Source organism: Colletotrichum aenigma, assembly GCF_013390185.1.
Source record: "Colletotrichum aenigma strain Cg56 chromosome Unknown KSG_Cg56_contig08, whole genome shotgun sequence".
NCBI classification, from domain to species: Eukaryota; Fungi; Ascomycota; class Sordariomycetes; order Glomerellales; family Glomerellaceae; genus Colletotrichum; species Colletotrichum aenigma.
Window position 1 is genome coordinate 4,220,711 of NW_023500914.1, and position 21,135 is coordinate 4,241,845.

Sequence of the window (21,135 nt, forward strand, 5' to 3'; positions counted from 1 at the left end):
GAGCCCCCACGTGTCGTGTAATAAGCCAACAAAATCTTATTTCTCCGCGCAGCTGGATTTGACACCTGCAAGTGCCGCGAACCGTTCGTGCGGGCGAACATGAGGCCGAGAAGAAAGTCGACCGGCCGCGGCGTGGCCCCACTCTGAGATTTCGGCGCCGCGTCCGTCTCCACACACGTCCGATAGACCCACAGCTGCGCATCGGAGCAACACGGACGATGAACAAACGCCCAAATGCCGCTATTCATCCGGAGACACTCAATGCACACAAGTTTCGGTGTTTAATTCTTCATTCGATTCAATCAGTATTTCACATTCACTACCAACGCGATCGGGATCGCCCATAGGCACCTCAATCAGAACCAGATTCATCGGCAGGCCCACTAGTTGAAGTCCGATCACCAAACCCCATTTCAAGTGAAATGAACCCGAAGTAGCGGGAAGGTCGCAAATCACTGGCGAAGAACATTCACACAGGCAAAAGAGAAAGCATATTTCCCATCCCCGAACGATTTTATAATATTTCCTACTATACACTAACTATCCTTTTTTTGTCCTTTTCGAAAACCCTTCAAGAAATAAAAGCAAATGAACGACCTTCTATGCAAATAGTGAAAGATAACAGGCTAAGCGAGTGTTTGAACCAAGACCAACCAAGGAAACCATTCAGTCATCACAAGCGTCTGGTGTACAATCCCCCAAGCTCAAACTCGCATCCTCGATGAGTTTGGCTTCGCTCAAAGTTGAGCAGTAGTCGTAGGCAAAGCCATGACCAAGGAAACCTCCATGTGTCCCCGGATCAGATCAGAGACCTGTGGGCGAGGGTAGCGGTCTCTCGGAGTTGGCGATGCATTTAGCAGGCGGTGTCGAAAGCGACGAAGGTCTGGCCGTTGGTGGGGGCAGGGAGCTGACCAGCGGGAACGTTGAAGAGGCGGCACTGGACGGGCTCGTTGGCGGAGGGCTTGCCGAACTCAACAGCCTGGCAGCCAGAGGTCTGCTTGCAGAGAGCAAGGCAGGCGTCCTGGGTGGCGATGTCGGAGCGGGTGACCAGAGGGTTGGGGGCGCTGGTAGCAGGGCCGGTGGGGGCGGCGCCGCAGAGGTTGCGCTTCTTGGGCTGCTCAGTCTGGCCGTTGTTGCCGGTCTGGCCGTTGTTGTTGTTGGCCTGGCCGTTGTTGTTGTTGCCGGCGCCGTTGTTGTTGTTGCCGACGCCGTTGTTGTTGTTGCCGACGCCGTTGTTGTTGATCTGGGTGGGAGCGGCGGTAGGGACGCCAGTGCAGGCCTTGTCGAAGACCATCAGGTTAGAGTTGCTCTGGGGAGGAACCTGAGCAGCCGGGACGGCGTAGAGGTAGCAGAGGGGAGTAGTGCCGGAGGGGGGAAGGCCGAAGACGAAAGACTGGCAGCCGGAGTCGGCCTCGCAAAGCTTCTGGCAGGCATCGGCGTTGGCCGCGGCAGGCTGGGAGCGAGGCTGGACGTCAGCGTTGACGGGGCCAGCAGGCGCGCTGTTGCAGGTGTTGGCGCGGATGGCGAGGGGGCCGGCCTGGGCAGCGGCGGCGAAGGCAACAATGGTGGCGATGGTGAACTGCATTTTGACTGTTAGGTGGGTGTTTAAAGAAAACTGGAAAGTTGACTGAAAGATGAGCGAAAGAATGATGATTGCTGAAAGACCGAGTTAAGAGAGAGAGAATGAGAGAGAGTGGGAAAGATGCTTGTGAAAGACTGTTGATTGGATTGGTTGTTGGTGGTGAGGAAAGAAAAGGTTGTGATTTCGGGGCGACGAAGGCATTCTTTTATATTCATCGTGAGCAAGTATTTCGGCTCCTATTCCCACCACTTCCGCAGCATATCGACTGACGATCTACGCACAATGGACGTTTCGATGGAGTTGGAATCTTACGACGCGCGTCTCAACACCGCTAGCCTTCGGCACAAGTGGGCGGAGAACATGATCGACATCACGGATGTCAAGCGGTGAACTTGAGGTCCTCGTCACGGGCCTCACGGTTTGCAGGGAGTTGGGCGCCGTACGATGCTCTTGAGGCCGCCCCCAACCACTCAGATGGCACTTTCCATCTGATGTTTGACGTTTCACCATTCGCTTGACGTCTACAGCCTCAGCGGGACAGTTGGGATACTCCCGCGAAGTGGGAGAAAGTCCTGGAAAGTTTCAAGGGTTCATCCGGCATATTCATGCGACGAAGCAACAATTCTCCCATGCGTTTCCGCCTGTGGCTGGAAAAACACCCGATCATTCTGTAACATTCAAGCTTCGATTCGAGAAGCTGAGATTGATACTCTGGGGCAAGACCGACTTCAGCACTAGCATGATGCTTCCAGGCTTTTTCCGATATTCTTTCATACTTCCCCACGTTTTCCTGCTATTATTGGTAGTTGTCTACCAATGAACTGACTTGCAGCGCAGTTTCCGTGAGGGGGTTTCGGTACGCAACAAGCGAGTGACATTCCAATCGATAGTCAGACATCTTACGTTACCCGCTTCTGTGGCACGGGGAATTTGAAGCTTACTGCGTAGTAAGAAAGCCAAGCATGAGGCTCACGGCTAAACTGGCCCTGCCGGGCTGCCGGCTACGGGGCGCCGCTTGGCTTTCATTGGCAAACATGTCTGGGGACGTGCAATGGACTGGGATACCCTTGTTCTGTTTCCGCCCAAGCTTTGCGGCTCCCGACGCCTGTTCCCCCACATTCCAGAACGATTCCACCGCCCAGCCAATCCCAACGTTCAGGGGTAACGGTCAGGGGTTGTGTTTTTTTTTTTTTTCTTGACATCTCTTTTCCCCTGAAGAGCCTCTGTGACGTGGGTATCCTTCAAGTGATGTGGGCTTACGCCGTCAGGCATTCGCGGTCCTCTGCCCTAACCGAGTCTACTGAGACATGTTGGCCGCGGGGGAGAAGCCATATCGAGCCAAACAGTAGCAACCCGCAGCAGCGCACAAACATTCCGAAAATATGCTTGCAATCTCCCCTAACTCTTTTGAAGTTAGGGCATAGCCATTTAGGCGGGGAGCCTTCAGCAGTGCAGCCCTGCCTATAGCGGAGAAACAACTCTGTCTGTTATTAAGACGTGGGCCGCAGTCGTGAGGCTGAGCTTCCAAAGTCTGACCAACTCCTATTTCGGCGACTCGTGACCGGACGTCATTGGCGCAAATGCAGAGGTGACGAGTCCACCATGGGTGGTCATTGGGGGCTGAATTGTTCTTCAAGCCGAGCGGGTGAGCGGCATGCACGCACACGTGGAAAATGGTGAGTAGAGTTGAGTTGGGAAATTAGCATCGTGAGGGGTTGACTTTGTGCGTCGTCACCAAAGTAAAAATAGGCCCTCGGTTAAACACAATTGTCGGGCCATGTGGTGACTGTGGTGTCTAATCATGAGGGTTCATTGTTGTAAAGGGTTGTAAAGCCAGATGAGGATCATCGCCGATTTCCACATTGGGATCCGCGGGGCTTACGAATTCGGATGATGCGAGTCGCGCAACAACAAATCTTCGATGGAGAGAATAACACCGCACTTGCAATTATCGACATGTTGTTGACTGATGATCATTGTGATTGCATCTTTTGGTAGTGATGAGCCCTCAGGTTCGGTTCGGGCACCACGGATATCACGGGATGTTTGAGCTACAGACCGCTAGATCGTAAGTTACGTGGAAGCCGCGTCGACCTAAACCAATGATACCGTACTTGGATCATATGAGAGCATGTTATAGGCGAACTAATGACAACAATGGCGGTCAGAATGACAACATCACTTACTAGCTGGACAACTACTATGAGTCTTTTTCGTCAGCAGCCAGCCGTTTGTTCCGGGCCTCTTCGACATCCTATGGAATAAGGCGGTCAAATGCGAAAATCTTGCGATTGATGATGACGTTGGCTTCAAAAAGCTGTCACCATTCCCAGACCGCCCAATGGTCATCTCTGTAGTATGTGATGAATGACAGCCATTCTTTTCTGCGACTTATGACTAGACGTAGTCAAGAAACGAAATGCAGCCTATTATCACGATTTGCATCTTGGCTACGTGGTGTCGTATTTCCAAGTAAGTTCATGAACGAGGCACGAAAGTTTGATATGGACAGGAAGATCAACGGCCAATGCGAGTGTAATGAGCAAGTGCGTGAGAATGATATATTGCTTCGCATATGGCAACAAGCCGACGTCACTTGTTGAGTCCTTTCTGTTTTGAATTTCTTCTGGTTTGCTCCTCTTCCTTAGGAAAAGTGGCAAACAATCCAAAACCAATATCACGAAACGAAAATGTGCATACAAAACAATAACAAATAATATCACAAAAAGACATGATTTACCTCCATTCAGTAAAGAGTTAAGCTACCGACAAGAATATCAGTTCAGTTCCATCAAATAGCTCAACTGTGACTCTCTTTGATTATTCTTTCTTTCATTCTGGCCATCTTCTCAACAAATCCAATACAGACGACGACGGAACTCGCGATCTTACCAGTGGCGTTCTCGTATGCATACAAGAATTCCCGAAGAAACGAGGAAACACACAGAACACTTCAATTGCGAGGGCTGGATGACGCCACACACCTACTTGGACTTCCAGAATGCCTACTTACCACAACCCGTGGAGGTCCCAGTAGGAGGAGGTGTTATCCAGCCCCAACAATCACACTGCCCACATGCTCCATTTTTCCAAGATCATCAATATGTCACAACGCCTAGATTTGTCCATTCCGTTCTGCATACTGAGTGAGAATGATGACAAGATGTCACCACATGTGAATATTGAATGAATATCGTCTTTGTGGGTATTGCCCAAGCACACTTTGTCGGAACAATATATTTTGTTTATTACTACGCTGTATTGTTCGCCACTTGGCTTTCATCACTGTTCATCATGTTGTCAACGATTCACTGATTCAACTCAAAGTACGACTCAGTAGACGAGCCGTAGGATACATCCGCGAAAACGGAATCTGCCATATTGACCGTCAATCTTGCGGGTAAAGAGTGATCATGAGAATGATTAGCTGCTAGAGATAACAAAGATAACAGCCAACCATGAACCTTTCGTGTTACATCGAGTGGAAAGAGAAGAGTCAGTACAATCAATATATAATTGATCCCGAACTTCCGTTAATAAAGAGCTCATGACCGAGTCCAAACCCTCCTGAATTGACTTTTCCGGTGGCGACAAAACTCTTAACCTGCCAAGACGGTTCACGTGGGTGATCAACATTGGCGATGGTTCGAGCGGTGGCTGATTCTTGATTGTTGTGGTGGCCGGAAGTTCGGAAACAAACAAGCATATCCGGGACGTGGATGGACCCAGTTCCGTAGGTGCTTCTTTCGGAGTTGCCAAAGTGGCCGGAAATTTGTGTTTCAAGCAAAGCGAGTTTCTAAACTGCTTCAAGGGGAACTGACTCAAACACATTGCCCTTTCCGATTTTCGTTTGCTTACTTTGGAGAATTAATGAAGAAAAACAACGCGCTTCCTTGTCTCCATGACCAAAAACACTGATTTTGACTCTCGGAGGTGTATATTGCGGTCGGATGCATCCTTATTGCTGTCTCTTTTGGGGTCCGTAGATGCGTTGGTCGGGGCTAAGACCGAGTTGGAAGGTGGTTTTAGGTTCATCGCGGGCGCTTAAGTGTTTCGGGATGTGGGCATCGGTAATCGGGAAGATTAGATTGCCTTCCTGAAGAGGAACTGGGTCCCCAAACTGGAGACTTTGCTAATTCTCGTGAGAATAGATTGACTTTGACCTCATTGAGGGGTAATCGGGCCGTGACCGAGCTGTTGAGCAATTGGTAATGTGGTCATGAAATGTGAATGAATCAGAGTGATCAGCAATGGTTCCAATGCATCAGTAGGTTCTCAGATGTCTCCGCTGCTGAAGTCATGAGTCGTCGGAAAGCACGATCTCGTTCACCTCGACTTCCTTGCAGTATGTGGTCTTCGTCTGTAGTGCCTCGAAAGCGTCGATCTTCACCCGAAGGTAGCGCAGGGTTGTATCATCCCAACCTTAGGCGGAACTCTCAAAGACTCAGCGATGTGACCGTAGGTATTCGTGCGTTGAGGCCGGACGTGGTAAGGTGGCGAGGGACTCATCGAGTCGTCCCGGCTTCAACTGATCAGTATGTGACAGTGAAAAAGTATCGAGTAAACAGTTTTTGCTGCTGCAGATGCGCTTGCAGAGTAGTCTTAGTTTCGTTACATGTTTCTGATTGCATCTTCGCATTGATCACCTCGAATATGTCATGTTGCGTGTCGAAAAAAATTCTTTTCGGTATCTTGATTTCATGATTATTTCAAAACGAAATCGTTCAAGATGATATTTTGGAATACGAAGTATTTATGCCAAGTACTACGTGAACACACTTCAGATATCAATTTTGACGAAGCTAAACATGTGAATTTGGTAACAATAGACAGAAACCTCCAGTAAAACCAGTGAGGTTGGTTCCTAAATCGTCTGAACTGTTCGGCTTGGAAAGGTTCATCTTAGGTTTGCTGTCTCTCACAGACATTTTGTCAAGACATAAACATCCCTCCAAGGTTGAACGGCATGCGTGGCAATCAAACAGAATCAGAAAGCTTAGCGCAAGCTGACAGTCTGCAAGTTAGAGTCTGTAAGTTGGGAGTGTTAGTCGATTTAGGTTGCAAGTCATGTTCACCGTCATGTTCAAAGTGTTTTCAAAAGAACTCGATTTAGATGTGCTAGCAGCAAACATGCAGATTCGAGCCGTTTCCGGCGCGGAACTATGTACACAGGAATTGTCCACGTCTAGTTATGGATTTGCTTCGCTCTCGTCGTCCTCCCCGCGGCGTTCCCATGCAACCAGTTCATACCGCTAGCTTGAAGACTTAAGAGTTTGAAGAATTAAGCCCTTTCGTGTATGTGAGGAAAAAGTTGGTCTATATGTGGAAGGCACAAAATGAAACACCCAGTTCGCCCGCAACCCATCCCTTTATGCAGACTCAAGGAAAACCGTTCTCAACCCAATGAATGTGTTCGTGATGATGTTAGATACGTGAGATTTAGACACCAGAGTCCTCCTGCTCGATGGAGTACTCCTCCTGGAAGCTGGACCAGTTGGTGCAGATGTCCTGGACAGTGGTGGAGTCGGTGAGGGCGGTGATCTCATCAAGACGCTCGACGAACTGCATGGAGAAACCCTCAGAAGTGTGCCAGCCGATGTGGCAGTGCATGAGCCAGGCACCCGGGTTGTCGGTCTCGAAGGCCATGACGAGGTAGCCGGAGGAGGGAAGCATAGCAGTATCTCTTCTGGGAGGGTTGGTGGTGTTGAGGGAGACGGAGCTGGAGTAGGTGCCGGAGCCCTGAGCCAGGATGAAGAAGTCGTGACCGTGAAGGTGGATGGGGTGAGGGACGGCCAGAGTGGTCTCGATGACGAAGTAGATCCACTTGTTTGCCTCGGAGAGCTCGATAACAGCATCATCGGTCTCCCAGCTGGTGGTGCCGTTGACGATCTGGAGGAGCGTCGGGTCGGCCCAGTCGACGAGCATGGAGGTGCTGTTGAGGTACCACTTGAAGAGACCAGCGGTGTTCTTGCCGACGGTGGCGGACTCGAGGTCGTTCCAGTTGGCGTCATCGACAGACTTGGAGAGGTAGGGGACGAGGTTGTCGGTCTCATCGTCGCAAGAGTCGGTGTAGTCGTAGGCAGAGGTGGTGGGGGTGCCGATGGTGCTGGTGTAGGCGATGATACCCTTGATGTTGTCGGTGCTGTCGTTGTCAGAGCAGGCAGCCTGGGGGATGGCGCGCATCCAGAAGTTGTCGGCGGTGTCGGCCTGGTCGGCAGTGACGATGATGTCGTAGCGCTGGCCCATGCCCATGTCGAGGACGGTGGTGGTGTAGGGCGTGATGGGGACAAGGTCGGCAGCGATGACAGTCATGGTGTGGTTGTCAATCATGAACTTCCAGTGGGTGTCGACGGCAGCGTTGACGAGTCTCATGCGGTAGGAGGTACCGGAGGTCCAGGTCATGTTGAAGCGGGTACCGGTCTGGGTGGAGTCGCCGTCATCGCCGTAGACGTTGGTGCCGTTGATGAGACCGTTGTCGAGAGTCGGGGGACCGGAGGTCTCGGCGGTGGAGTAGAGCTCATCGACGGTCTGGTGGTCCCAGTCGTTCAGGAAGACCATGCCGAGGTCCTCATCGTAGTTGGCAGTGGCGGGACCGTTGATGATGATACCACCGAAGATACCCTGCCAGGCCTGGAGGGCGAAGTGGGAGTGGTACCAGGTAGACCCGTACTGGGTGGCCCTCCAGGTGTAGGTCATGGTGTTGTTGGGCGCCAGAGGGCACTGGGTGATGGAGCTGACACCATCGGCCTCGTTGGTGTAGTTCTGGCGAATGCCGTGGAAGTGAATGCTGGTACCGTTGTTGGAGGTAGTCAGGGAGTTGGTGACGTGAACGGTGACAGTGTCACCCCAGTCAGCGAACAGGGTGGGACCGGGGATAGAGCCGTTGACGGCCATGGCAGAGCGGGAGACACCATCGGGAGAGACGGTGACGTCGGTGAGCTCGAGCCAGTACTCGCGGGTGACGCCCGTGTCGGGGACGGTGTTCATGTAGTCGGTGCTGGTGTCGTAATCGCACCACTCAGAACGAGTGCTGGCAGTGTTGCCACTGCAAGCCGCACGAGGGTAGAGCTTGGACGGGAAGGGAGAGTCCACAGCGGAAGGGAAGGCAGAGGCCAAGCCGGCGAGGGCTCCGGCCACGAAGAGAGACTTGAGCATTGTGAGGGAGTGTGAAGTGCCAAGAGAAGGTAAAAGAAAGACTGGATGACACAAGTAGGAAAAGAGTGAAGGAAGCAAAGAGCGAATGGAAGCGCAGAGCGAACTGTGCTGGGTGGTGAGAGAGTGGGAATGGAGTCAAACAACCGACGGGCCGCAGAGCTTATGTATTCCGCACATCAACCGGCTCGCGGCAAGAGCGATAGTTCATAGAGTCTAAAAACTCTATTACCCCAGTGAATGGCTTCACGTCTCCAGTCTCCCGTAGAGCCGCTCTTGCCGGTATCCATAGGACCATAGCTCCTCGGACTTGCCCCAGTAGGTTATGATCTTCATGCATAGATTCAGCGAGAGAAAGCGTCTATGGATCACGGCAATATCTCACGATGATTCCCATGTCGAAAGAAGGATGTTTCTGATACATGCCCCTATGTGACCCATGCGTGGCTGTACGGGGTCGTAAGATGGTACGTGTTGGAGACGTGTAAATGAACCGCAGTTGGGCTGACTCGTAGCAGCTATAGACTAATTCACAATGCTAGGGCCAGCGTCAAGGAGAAGCTAGGCAAAGAGGGGGGTGTCAAGGAGTCGGCTGGGGTTCGACCCGCTGCAGCCTCACAGGGCCGACATCCAGGAGTCAAGGAAGGGCCGGTTGTGCCGTTCGGTCGACGCTCTGAGCCGTGGATGACCGGGTTGACCGACCATCCGGAAGTGTGGGAGCGATCGGAGCTCCATGCCCGGCCGATTAGGTCTCCACTTGGAGACGCTGATTTTAGAAACTTCCGACTCCGCTCTACGGGCGAGGTTGTCTGTGCTTGAAGGGGGTGTTCGTCCTCGCCAGGAACACGTTGCGCAGCCTCCTTGATCTTACGTGGTTTCGCTCGAAGCCATCCCCCTTTCGCGATGGTCTCGGCCTATAATATCCCTGCTATATATCAAGAACCCGCAAAAGCCCCATAGATCGTGGACCCCAGCATGGCCCCCGTTCATCCCACATTCCGAAACACCACTCCCGGCTTGACATGTCCCCCGCTTCCGGGATGTGCCTAGCTCCCGATAAACGACAACGGCGCTTCCACGCTTTATGGTTGGCCCAGGGCCGTTTCCGTCCCATCAGCTTCGAAAAAGCTTGGCCAGTTGCCGTCACGGCAATGACCGACGCGTCAAGGACATGCAGGAAATACAGGAGAATTGATGCTAGATCACCTCTCCACCTGATATCACAGTGGAGTCTAAGCCTCATCAACATACTTCCCTGAACATGCGGAATTCTGCCTAGTACCAAAGCGTACGTTCGTGCCCAAGTTTGTCAAAGTCCAAGTTGCGTCTTTGCCAGGAACAGAAGCTGTAAAGGTTGTGTTGCATCTGGCTGGGTAACCTGTGCCGGGAAGAAACCCGAATAAAATTTGCAACCTTGTATAGGGAACTCCGGCAAGGAGACGCGGCTTGCACGGATGACTCGACAATGCTCTGCGGTTTTTATTTAATCAACACGGCCTCCCCTCAGCCAACTCCCTTTTAGGAACCCCACCTCTTCACCTACACTCACCTAGTCCATCCTTTTCTCTCGCTCTTCTCCTCGAGTCTCTTTTACAGCCTCATCCAATCGTTTAGCCGACCTTCCACTCTCATTTTCACTTTTTTGAAAAAGACAACCGCAGCCATGCAGCCCGTCGCATCCGTTCTTCTGTTCCTCGCCGCCCTCGCGGCCGCTGCTCCCTCCTCGGAGCGTCGCGCCGTCGCCGCCGACAACTCCAGTCCTTTCCAGGTTTACGCCTATGGCACCGGAATTGGAGGACTTGCCATGTTCTCCTCTGGAGGTGCGTCCGGTACTGTATCATTTCGAGCTTCTTTTTCGAGGGTTTTACAATACCTCACCGCATGTAAATAGGAGCTTTTAGGCTCAGAGTGCACGCCCCCCCTGTTCTCGTTTGTCCGGCTTTGAAGCTCTTCTTTTGACATACCTATTCTACTTTGGTATTAACGGAGAATCAATAGGCGATGCTTACTTCGGCGACCACACCAAGTTGAACGACACCCAGGCCGCCCCTGTCATCTGTAAGTCACCGCACCAAGGCCCTGGCAAGAACATGTTGACTGACCATCGCAAAGTCACCCCCAATGACAACAACACCTGGACCGGCGCTCCCAACACCACCGCCATCGGCAACAGCACCACTCTTCCCACCTGGTCCAACCTTCCCTTCTCCATCCCCAGCGAGACCTCTGGCTCCCACGACGTCGGTTTCTCCAACTCCAGCTCTACTGACCGTCAGACCTCTGGTTTCACCTTCTACGGCTCCTTCATCTTCGTCGACAGCACCTCCGGTGGCGGCATGGAGTCTCTGTGGTATGCTACGCCCAGCAGCGTCGACGGCATCTACAACCTCAAGTGGAACCAGACTGGCGACGACTCCGCCAACAAGATCACCCTCACCCTCAAGAAGACCCCTCCCTCCAACGCCCAGATCACCACCGCCGAGGCTGAGACCTCTGCTTAAGCGGATCGCTCTCTCTTGGACGCTTGAGCTCTCTCACCATCAAGGTGGAGGACTCAGGCCTGTGTATACTTGCTTCTTGGGCCTTTGCGCATTTCCAAACGTTGCAGGCGTTTTGTAATGTGTAGTGGCGGAATCTAGGGATCATTCAATGGGAACACGTAGCGGGATAGAATTTGGGAGTGCGAAATCAAACATGGCTTGAAATTCTTTTTCATTTCTGATCTAAACCCCTTGCCGGTTCATGTGCCAAACAGAATCATCATCGCTCGTGACGTATAATCTAGTAGTACAAAGTATGACTTTTCGCCTCATTAAAATGCTTCAGCGACGCTCGCTCGCGATCTCCTCAGCAGAAATAGGCGGCAGGTTCTCCGCAGGCGTGATGTTCTCAGGGTTACCACCATCACCACGAGCCCCGGGAGCGACACCAACGTCGAGGCGACGGTCGCGGAAGTTGTCCTTGCCCGAAGCGCCGACGCCCTCGAGGCCAGCGCTCTCCTTGGCGCGGCGACCGACGTTGGAGCCATGCATCTCGGCGCTGGTCTGGCCCTGGACAGGCTTGCCCAGACCAGCGTGTACGTCAGCCGAGGTAGCGCCGGGGAAGTCGTGAGCCGCCGTCCGACCTGAAGGGTCCACGTTGGGGTTCAGGGCCTGGCCGGGGGTCTCGGAAACTGCGTTGGGCTGGAAGGTGTTTTCCCGGGGTGCGGTGCCTGCAGGGTAGGCCTGGGCGTGGAACTCAGGGTATGCGTCGTTTCCGACCTTGGTGCCGGGGGCATGCTGTGTTGGGGTTAGAATGATGTGCGCTTCAGGTGAGAGTGATTGATTGATAACTTACGCCCTTGGTGGTGAGAGGCTCAGAGCGAGGGACGCTGGGGTGGAACTCGCCCTGCTTGGGGTTGACGGAGTCGATGTTTCTGGTGGTAGACATTTTTATAGTGTGGAAGTAAAGTTTATGGATTGGAGAGTTGTTGTTTGTTGATAATGGTGGAATTGGGTATCTCTTGTGATCGCGGTTGATTCGATTGTGTAGAACAAAAAAAAAACCAACTTGTCCAGTCGTAAACATTGTCTTAAGTAGCTTATTGGAAACTGCAAAATCGCCTCGATGAGATATCTCTGAGGCGATCATGATGCAACATCACAATTACATCACGGTCGCGGAGGATGAGATAAGAGCACCACTTTTCCTGTGGAGCGATGAAGTCAAATCGCAGCAAAGACCCTCATGATGTCAGAAAGCCCGATTGTCGACAAAGGCAAGAAACGAATTGGCAGTGGATGGCAAATTGAAATCGAAAATCTGATGCAGGATCCAATGTTTCTTGGTGGGTGTGGTTGGGAGATCCGATAAGCGCAGAATATCCCGTCCAAGTGCTGATGCGGACGTTTTAGTCCGGTCGGACTCGGTCTGCCTCGGTCTGGGTCGGTGAACACACCGGGACCCACCGAATTCACCGAACTGGAGAAGATAGGGGGGAGGCGAAGGCGACATGACGCAAGTCCCAACCCACTTCTTGCGGCTGACAGCTTGTTTCAAGATGTGGGACCAACCTCGTTCGGGAATCTTCCAGATCTGCATCTTCCTTGGCTTCAGCCTTATCAAGGCACGCCCTGCATCATTCCGTGGGTTGTCCACAATGATAACATCGATTGAGTGGCGTTAGCATGAAGTTTTCGATATCACACTGCTGGATCTTCAGGCCATGCTCATGCGGCTTGAAGTCGGTGCGCCTGTTCAAGTTGCTGCTGCCCTAGGGATCAAAGGACCACCTCTCTGGCGAGCTTCCTCTTCCATCATGTCTTCAATACCCCGCAGCATACCCAGTCTCTCCATGTCGTTCGCCTCCTCGCACCATTCCCTTAACTTCTTCATCTGACGTTCAGCGTTTGCTCTGTTCGCCCACGGAGCGTTGGCATAACACCATATGGATTGGAAAAGAAGACTGCGCGCTTGGTGGCGGTCCTCCGTGTTATTACGAACGTAGCGGCAATCAGCCAAGTAGGCGCAGCTGGACCCGTAGTAGAGCCTCGCGTGTGACCCCTCGACGTGCTCGTTCAAGTCAAAGTATTCCTGGGCGCGTTTGTAGAACACCTCCGCCATATCCAGGACATCCTTCTCCCCAGGTGCCACTATTGACAGATACGCAATAACGTATCGGTGAAAATCCAGCACAACCTTTGGTTGGTCTTCGTGGTGTAGTGTAACGTGTCGGGTGATCTCAAGAGATTTTCTCCGGATTTTATTGTCCGTCTTATGGATGGATTTAGCCTTTCTTGCGTTGAGTAGAAGGATGAGATAAAACCCGACGAGACTAATCGAGCCCAGGGTCTCTTCTACTCTATCTTCAAGACGGTAGCAAATCTGTTCCATGGACGACTGAAATTCTTCGTGGTTTGTGATAAAAACAAGATGGCGAAGCTTTCGTATAAGCTGGGCAAAATCATGGTGGGTCCCTGGATTTGTTTGGGAAGTCTCAAATAAAAGTGTAACCAGCTCTTGGATCGTAGTCCAATTCGTTATCTGGTTCAACGTGCTCAAGACCCCGATTGGTACCGTCGCGTGGAATGATGTGATCATCTCTTCGACTGTCTTACCGGCAACCGTTTTGCATTCCCCCACCTTTAGTTGACGATTTACCAGAGAGCTGCGTAGTTGACTTTCGAATCGGAGTTTGGAGTGGAGGCTTTGATATATATCGACGTGATCATCGGGTGCTGGCCTGTCTCGACGTTCCGCAACTAGTCTCGCGAGTATTTCGCTAGCTAGTCTCACGATCTCTTGGCATGTCTGTGGGGTTGTGAGGTTTTCGCCATCTTGAGAGCCGGTAGGAGAGAGGTCCCCTACCGTAGTTGCCGGCGTCAATGGCCAAGGTTGTGGACGGGGAGACAGTGTTTCCGAGTATTCAGATGCGGCATCGTTGATTATTGGGGACTCTTCCGGTGGTGTTATCGCACGGGCGGGGTCTGGTGGTAGTCGGCGAGGGATGATGCTATCGTGAGAAGGGATGTCGAGGTCGTCTGGCAAGGGAGCTGGTTGTGATGGTCCTGCGGGTGATTGTTCTCGGCTGTCTGGCCCACCGTCCCCCGCATCTCGTCTATGCCGTCTGTTCTTTTCGACTCCCCACGTCTTGAAGCGACCCTTAAACATACGATCCCTGGAGAACTAATAAGTACTTTGCATTGAACCGGTGGTAGAAATATCTCTCACGTGGCCAAGAACCCATACGTCTCCCTCATATGCGCCCGGACCGCCTTCAACGGCCGGCGCGAGTACATGTCAACAATGACGGAGCGGTGTTGCTCCCATTGTTGGGCAGTCGGCGGCGTCACCATGATGGACGGGCGAGCAGCTCCGTGTTCAGCAAACAGTCTCGGTCACCGGCGACGGAACACAATACGACGCGAACAGTGCGTCCAGACTCGAGAGGCGTTGGGACATGGAGCGGTGAATGTGGGCAAGCAACGGCGGCGGCGCGTGAACTACGGATGTCGACATGGGGGGTTTATGAAGCTTGTAGCACAGAATATGTGCATTTCCGGATTGGTCAAGGTCTGGATGGAGCTGCCACGACTTAGCTGCATGTCAGATTCGCGAGCGGTCCAATCACGACAAGTCGCTTGTCCAGAGGGCCATAAAATCCATCCCACATTCGCCAATTAGGCTCAAGAATTAAGTACTGTGCAGGAACAAGGGTGATTTTGGGTTCGCCCGTTGAAAAAACTCGTGATGGCGAACCATCGCGTTGGTGTGAAGGCAACCTCATACCCTAGGACAAGGCAAAGTCTTGGGGCGGATGTGCTCATGGTATGCTGTGACAATGGGGCGAATGTTTGCATATTGTGATTGTTGCATTGTTTAGTCTCTCAATTACAATTCGTCAATTTAATGCATCGATGAGCTGGCGACTGCTTAGTCCCGCATCTCTAAGGCCATTTGGTCGCAGACAGTACCCAATGTGCCCCTCCACGATGAACAGATTTATAAACAAATGCAGATCGGCCTCTCAATTTTTGCAAAACTCGTTTGCGTAACGAATCATATGACAAAACAGGATTTTATATCATACAGTCTAATGGGCTGTTGACGGAACACAAGAAGAGGCTCTGCGAAACGTCTGGCTATTGACACGTGTGTTGACTGGCGAATCGGGGCCGACGTCAGCACTGGGCCAATCGATAAGCAATGCTCAATTGCGATTCCGGCTTTCAGGGCTTTTCGGTAGTGCATTCATGCCGGACGGTGATCGATCGCAAGCCTCACCCAACGTCCAATGAGGCCCTGTGGCGTCAACAAAGCGCCTTATTTCGAAACGGCAATGCGAACAAAGTCCCTGGACATGCAAGAACTCCGCGTCTTGCTGCGCTTACAATATGAGGCATTTAAGCCAAGTGCAGCTGCGCAACGGTCGGTATTGTTTTGATTCATGTTCAAAGTCTTGTTCGAACCACCACCACACCAATCGGAATACAGGAGTCACAACCAAAATGAAAATTACGAGACCGCGAAAAATATTTCTTGATGTGGCACAGAAATCTCGACTTCGATGAATGATCAAGGACCTGTTCCCTTTGTCCACCTGTCCTGCATGCGATTGGCATCTGATGTGGACGATGGCGAACCATGTCGCAGCGACAGGCCTTGTATCTGATTTTATCCTCGCATCGTCTTGGTAGTCAATTCGCATCGGATAACGATCGTGCAACGATAAGTTTCGATAATCCTACTACTATTGAACGACGAGTCGTTAGCTGTGTTCCAGAGATATTCTGCAATACTAAAAATGGTTCCACTTAGCTGAGCAAGTTTTTCCAAACCGCACCAACACTTAGGCAAGACCATTGAATAGGCTTTGGAAGACTACAAGCGAACAGTAAGTCATAGCTATCAGAGATACCGTGTCAGAATGCAAGCTTTCGACGGGACTGATCTGAAGTTCGCGCCGTTATCCACCAAGCAGCTGTGGAGACTGGTAACTCAATAATGAAGGGTAATAGGAGCAGAGTTCCTGCATACAACGGTAACTATATTTCGCGAATTTTTCGATCCAAATGCTTTAGGAGTTAGGAAAAAATGAGCTTTTCATGTCCTTGCATGTGTAGACAGTCGCTCAACCGCTGGTAAAACCCAAGACATCAAGAGAGAGGAAAAGTTGAAGCTCAGAGTTGGGGGAACCCAATGACCCCGAAAAGCCTCACGCTGCGATGCCCTTTCGGACACACAAAAATGACCTTGTCATTGAGCCCTGCATGCCCTCAATGGGAAGGTATCATGGCCCACTGGACTCATCACTATTCCGGCAGGCTCGGCAGACCTGACTCTCATGCTCGACATCCTCCATGTCAGCGGCCAAATCCGAGTTGTGCGGAATCCGAACGACCCAGATAGTCTCGATGAAACATCATCAACCACCGGCTGATCCATCACCCGCTATTCCCAGAGTAACTGACTAAGTCAATAGTTTCCCCTGCGTCTTCAGGCAGGGCGGACCTGCAGGCTGCGGGCAATCGGACATACGCGGCTTCAGGCTCAGCTGTGCGTGGGTACCATCCACCTTCAGGTGCGGATACGTGGACATGGCCGAAAGCGGTGGTGTGGGCTTTGCGTGTTCGGCATAGACGACGAGTCCCTGGAGCGGGACCGAGGCCGGGGGTCTGGTGCAATGCGGGAGGCGGGGGCCCGATCCCGATGTACCGGCCCGGGCGGGTGGGCGCCGCGCCCGAAGGTAAAAACTGGACGGTCGCCCACATCACTCTGGGTGCGCGTGAGCGCAGCGAGTGCGTGTCGCTGTTCCTGCGTGCAGCCGGTTTGGCCCTGGCCGCGCGTTGCGGCTGACCATGAATATCTATGCACGGCGTCCTGCTGAGCGTCATGACGCGATTTTCTTGTCAATCCAGAACACCATCTTTTCCTGTTCTCCTCTTCGTATTCCTCTGCCACGATACAACCACCCTCCTTCTGCGAGTCTACCCATTTTTGGGACAATCCTCGAAGAAAAGACCCGCCAAGAAGTGCCGAAGTCTTCAATGCGACTTCACGATGAGCGAGACCGAGCCAGGCCCGGACTAGACCCGTAGCGTACGCGTCTTTTCAATAGTCGCTGTCTGACTTAGCGCCGTGCTGTCTGTCAATCAGCAGTTGATCGTTGCGGATCACGATTGAAGCTATTCCTGGAGTCGATGTTTGCGCAAGCATTCTGTCTCTGGCGTGAAGCTGAGATGCATCGTTCGGATGGGTGGGCGACAGCGCTGCTTCTCATGTGAGTTGCAGTGGACTCTGGCTGGATCGTGCTGATGGGGAAACTATTCCAAAGTTCTTTCCGAACCCCATGGCGGAGTTTCCTTAATCGGAATGTGATCGGCAACCCTGGTTGATCGTGTTCACTCATCTCAGCCAGATTGATCATCTCGACTGACAGTGTCCAGAAATCCCACCAAGTTTTGCTCGCGGACGTTGCAATTTCAACAATAATGATCTGCCCCAGAAACTCGAGAGTACGACAGACTCGCATTTTGCCGCCTGTATCCATCGCCTTGAGGGCTGGAGTACTTGCGACAGTGTCGGACTATTTTGCATACCTCGGGTTCGGCCGGCCGTCTATCTTTGCGCCATCAGATCTTTGTCAACCAGGGGCGAGAAATCAATAGATTCTCGACATTTGCAGTCAAAGTTTCAGGGGCGCCGTTCTTCTTTTCTCTGGATCCGTCGCAACTCTCAGGTTCCAGCCAAAGGGATTATATTTGGAGCTCACTGAATGACTTGCGGAACCCTTTAAATGTCAGTCTTCGGAGACTTATATCTGTCTATCATTACGGACAGATCTAGCACAAGGTTTGGCGAACCCTCGTAAGTACTGTGCATCACTCCGTCGAGGGAATCGTTGACCATGTATCAACCTTAAAGGTCTGTAAACCCTCATCCTCTCGAAGCCCACGCTGTGGGTTATGAAAGCATGACTCGGATTGCCACAGTATGAACATGATTCCTTCGTCCGCCCAAAGGCTGTTGTTCTGATACAGACCTCGCTCTGGCCATCACTTTGTGTTCCCCGGCCTGAAGCTTCAAGCATACTTCCCATCTCTGCCATTCAAATTCCGTCCTTGGAGTAATGCTGGCCAGGTTCCATGACTTTCCTGCATCTGCGCTGACCAAGACTTCCACTACTTCTTCAAAACACCATGCCCAGCCCTCGACCTGCACGTTCGGTCCCCGGCAAACAGCACCAGGTTCCGGTTTCATGATGATTGAGTTGACTTCCACCTTCCACACCGGGCTTTTCTTCTTGCTTTCTGGATCCGTGGGATCAATCTCATTGTAGAATGTCGTCGTATAAGGTCCTTCCGCTCGCCTGTCCTGAAGAGATAAACGGCATAACCATTTGGTCATGTTTGTCCCGAACCAGCCAGGTACCACAAGTCTCACAGGCCCGCCTCGCTCCTTGCCCAATGGCTTACCATTCATCTCGTACGCCACAAGGACTTCTTCATTGAGAGCCTTGGTCAATGGAAGATCCTTTTGGTATCGGTCCGCCGTGATGTCGTGAAAGGTGCCGTAATCGAGTCCTTCAGACCAGACGAATGTGGCCGCAGGTAATGGCCGAGCAAGGTTCAAGAGGAAGGACAGTGGAACCCCAGTCCAGACGACATTCCCAATGCGCCAAACGGCTTCTGTCGGCGGCTTCAAAGGGCTGCTGTAGCACTCGTGGAAAGCCGTCACGGAATGTCGCGGGAGTTGACATAGTTGGTTGAAGGTCAGCGCGAAAGGCCGCTCGACTAGCCCTTCTATGACCAGAAGCCATTCATCCTTGTCAACCACTGCAGCTCCCATGTGTATGGTCTGGAAGAGATGTTCCTCGTGTGTAATGAAGGTATCGAGGAGATGAGGAGGAGGCGGGCGTCGAATGAAGAAGCCGGCGGGGTCGATTGACTGGCATGCATTGCGTTCTCGTCCGTCCGTTGGAGCAATAGAAAGATCCATGCTGGCAGCTTGCTCATGATGAAGCATCTTGAAAGCAGTGGTTCAACTGGTCTTCGAACCGTATGCCTTTGGTCCAACTCTTGCATCTCCCAGCGAGGCCCCGCAGCATGGTTGCGGTCCAAGCCTCCTTATCTTTTCAGACGAGAGGTTGGTGGGAAAAAGTCGTAATCATCAAATAAATCGGGCAAAGTCTTCGAATTGAACGAGATTGTACGGCTCAACTGATTTGGTGAACTTGGCGTTCTTGCGTTGGGGTTTTCGGTGTTTGAAACGGGGGGACTTAAATGACGTGGGCAGTGGAAGCGGCGGAAAGGATGCCGCCCCCAAATCGGGGTCAGAAGAAGCTCCGAATCTGTCAACAGCGCCTTATCAAACCCCGGATTTTAGTAAACTCATGCTCATCCAGGACAACCGTCAACCACTGTTAACCACTTATGCGAGTGCAAGAGAATCCAGCATCTTACGCGACAAGCGACCTTTACAACATCATCGCATCGCAATGGCCACCCCAATCCGCATCGCAGCTTGCCACGTCTCACCCATCTTCCTCTCCGCCCGCCGCACAACCGATAAGGCCATCTCCCTCATCCGTGAAGCTGCCAGAAATAAAGCCAACCTCGTCGTCTTCCCAGAGACTTACATCCCCGCGTTCCCAATCTGGTCAGCTCTGCGGCCGCCAACTGAGAATCATGACCTCTTCAAACGCATGGCGCTCGAGTCCGTCTATGTCGACGGGGAGGAGGTCTCAGCCATCCGGTCTACAGCAAAGAAGCTCGACATTATGGTTAGCGTCGGCATTTCAGAGAAGGTGCGATCGAGCAGCGCGACTCTTTACAACTCCAACGTCATTATTGGCGCCAACGGAGAAGTTCTGGTACACCGCAGGAAGTTGATGCCAACATTTTTCGAGAAGTTGACGTGGGCGCCTGGAGATGGTCATGGGCTCCGGCTGGCAGTGACGAAGTACGGAAAGATTGGAAACCTGATCTGCGGGGAGAACACGAACCCGCTTGCGAGGTATGCGCTAATGTCGCAGGGTGAGCAGATTCACATCTCGACGTGGCCTGCAATCTGGCCTACGAGGATACCAACACCGGAGGCTGGCAAGAGTGACGGGGGATCGAGCGTGGCCAAGGGCGCGAACTACGACAATGTCGCTGCCAACAGAACAAGGGCGGCGGCACACTGCTTTGAAGCCAAGTGTTTCGGAGTTCTGTGCTCTGGCGTTCTTGGGAAAGATGCCGTCGAGATCATATCATCAGGAGCCAGTCAGACTGAAGTTGTCACGTCGGCTCTTGAGAACTCGCAGCGCGGTGCGACGATGTTCTTGGATCCTGCAGGGTCGTTGATGCAGGGGTTTACTGTGGACGCGGAGACTCAGGAGCAGAAGCCGACCGAATATCTGCAGGCTACAGAGGGAATTTTGTATGCGAATATGGATGTTCAGGATTGCATTGAGGGCAAGCAGTATCACGATGTCGTTGGGGGATATCAACGCCTCGACGTGTTTGAGTTGAAGGTTGACCGGAGACGAAGAGAGCCGGCAAACTTCGTCGGTGATGTCTTGACAGTTGATGCAGACGCACTAAAAGACGAGTCCGCGTCTCAATAGCTCAAGCTTTTGACTGAGTATTGTACTGCTTTGAGTCTCAAGATTCTCGACAGCATCCGAACTGCGAGACGCGGCGACGAGTTTCTGAGTGGGCTGAAGGTATAGAGACAAGAGAACAGGATTAGAATTAGTTCATGAGCTTGATTGCCCTCGAAAGTTTTATCACGATATAATAGTAGCATTTGAAAGAGCATGTACGCGGAGATCGAGAAGTGCCTGCCGCGCAACATTAGGCCACATATTCAATACTATTACTACGTACTGCTCCGATACATTCCAAAGGCAGCCAACCCTGTATTTGGAGGATCATATG

At 52.1% G+C, this 21,135-nt stretch overlaps 7 protein-coding genes across 7 annotated transcripts; 2 read left to right on the top strand and 5 right to left on the bottom strand.

Annotated features, from left to right (window-relative positions):
• Positions 1 to 853: 853 nt before the first annotated feature.
• Positions 854 to 1,585, bottom strand: CGCA056_v012619 (uncharacterized protein; the record flags this gene model as incomplete). Its single annotated transcript, XM_037327863.1, has 1 exon — positions 854 to 1,585. The coding sequence occupies one exon, from the start codon at positions 1,583 to 1,585 to the stop codon at positions 854 to 856; it is 732 nt and encodes a 243-aa protein (XP_037174747.1).
• Positions 1,586 to 7,021: 5,436 nt separating this feature from the next.
• Positions 7,022 to 8,737, bottom strand: Laccase-7 (Laccase; the record flags this gene model as incomplete). The annotated part of the gene is made up of 1 exon (XM_037327864.1): positions 7,022 to 8,737. One exon carries the CDS (start codon positions 8,735 to 8,737, stop codon positions 7,022 to 7,024), a length of 1,716 nt encoding a protein of 571 aa, XP_037174178.1.
• A 1,660-nt stretch (positions 8,738 to 10,397) lies between these two features.
• CGCA056_v012621 (uncharacterized protein) lies at positions 10,398 to 11,235 on the top strand (the record flags this gene model as incomplete). The annotated part of the gene is made up of 3 exons (XM_037327865.1): positions 10,398 to 10,554; positions 10,733 to 10,792; positions 10,847 to 11,235. The coding sequence occupies 3 exons, from the start codon at positions 10,398 to 10,400 to the stop codon at positions 11,233 to 11,235; spliced, it is 606 nt and encodes a 201-aa protein (XP_037174769.1).
• A 321-nt stretch (positions 11,236 to 11,556) lies between these two features.
• Positions 11,557 to 12,163, bottom strand: CGCA056_v012622 (uncharacterized protein; the record flags this gene model as incomplete). Its single annotated transcript, XM_037327866.1, has 2 exons — positions 11,557 to 12,012; positions 12,071 to 12,163. The coding sequence occupies 2 exons, from the start codon at positions 12,161 to 12,163 to the stop codon at positions 11,557 to 11,559; spliced, it is 549 nt and encodes a 182-aa protein (XP_037174121.1).
• An 807-nt stretch (positions 12,164 to 12,970) lies between these two features.
• CGCA056_v012623 (uncharacterized protein) lies at positions 12,971 to 13,606 on the bottom strand (the record flags this gene model as incomplete). Its single annotated transcript, XM_037327867.1, has 1 exon — positions 12,971 to 13,606. The coding sequence occupies one exon, from the start codon at positions 13,604 to 13,606 to the stop codon at positions 12,971 to 12,973; it is 636 nt and encodes a 211-aa protein (XP_037174778.1).
• Positions 13,607 to 18,175: 4,569 nt separating this feature from the next.
• CGCA056_v012624 (putative sulfite oxidase) lies at positions 18,176 to 19,237 on the bottom strand (the record flags this gene model as incomplete). Its single annotated transcript, XM_037327868.1, has 1 exon — positions 18,176 to 19,237. The coding sequence occupies one exon, from the start codon at positions 19,235 to 19,237 to the stop codon at positions 18,176 to 18,178; it is 1,062 nt and encodes a 353-aa protein (XP_037174174.1).
• Positions 19,238 to 19,709: 472 nt separating this feature from the next.
• CGCA056_v012625 (Nitrilase) lies at positions 19,710 to 20,822 on the top strand (the record flags this gene model as incomplete). Its single annotated transcript, XM_037327869.1, has 1 exon — positions 19,710 to 20,822. The coding sequence occupies one exon, from the start codon at positions 19,710 to 19,712 to the stop codon at positions 20,820 to 20,822; it is 1,113 nt and encodes a 370-aa protein (XP_037174175.1).
• Between the last annotated feature and the right edge of the window lie 313 nt (positions 20,823 to 21,135).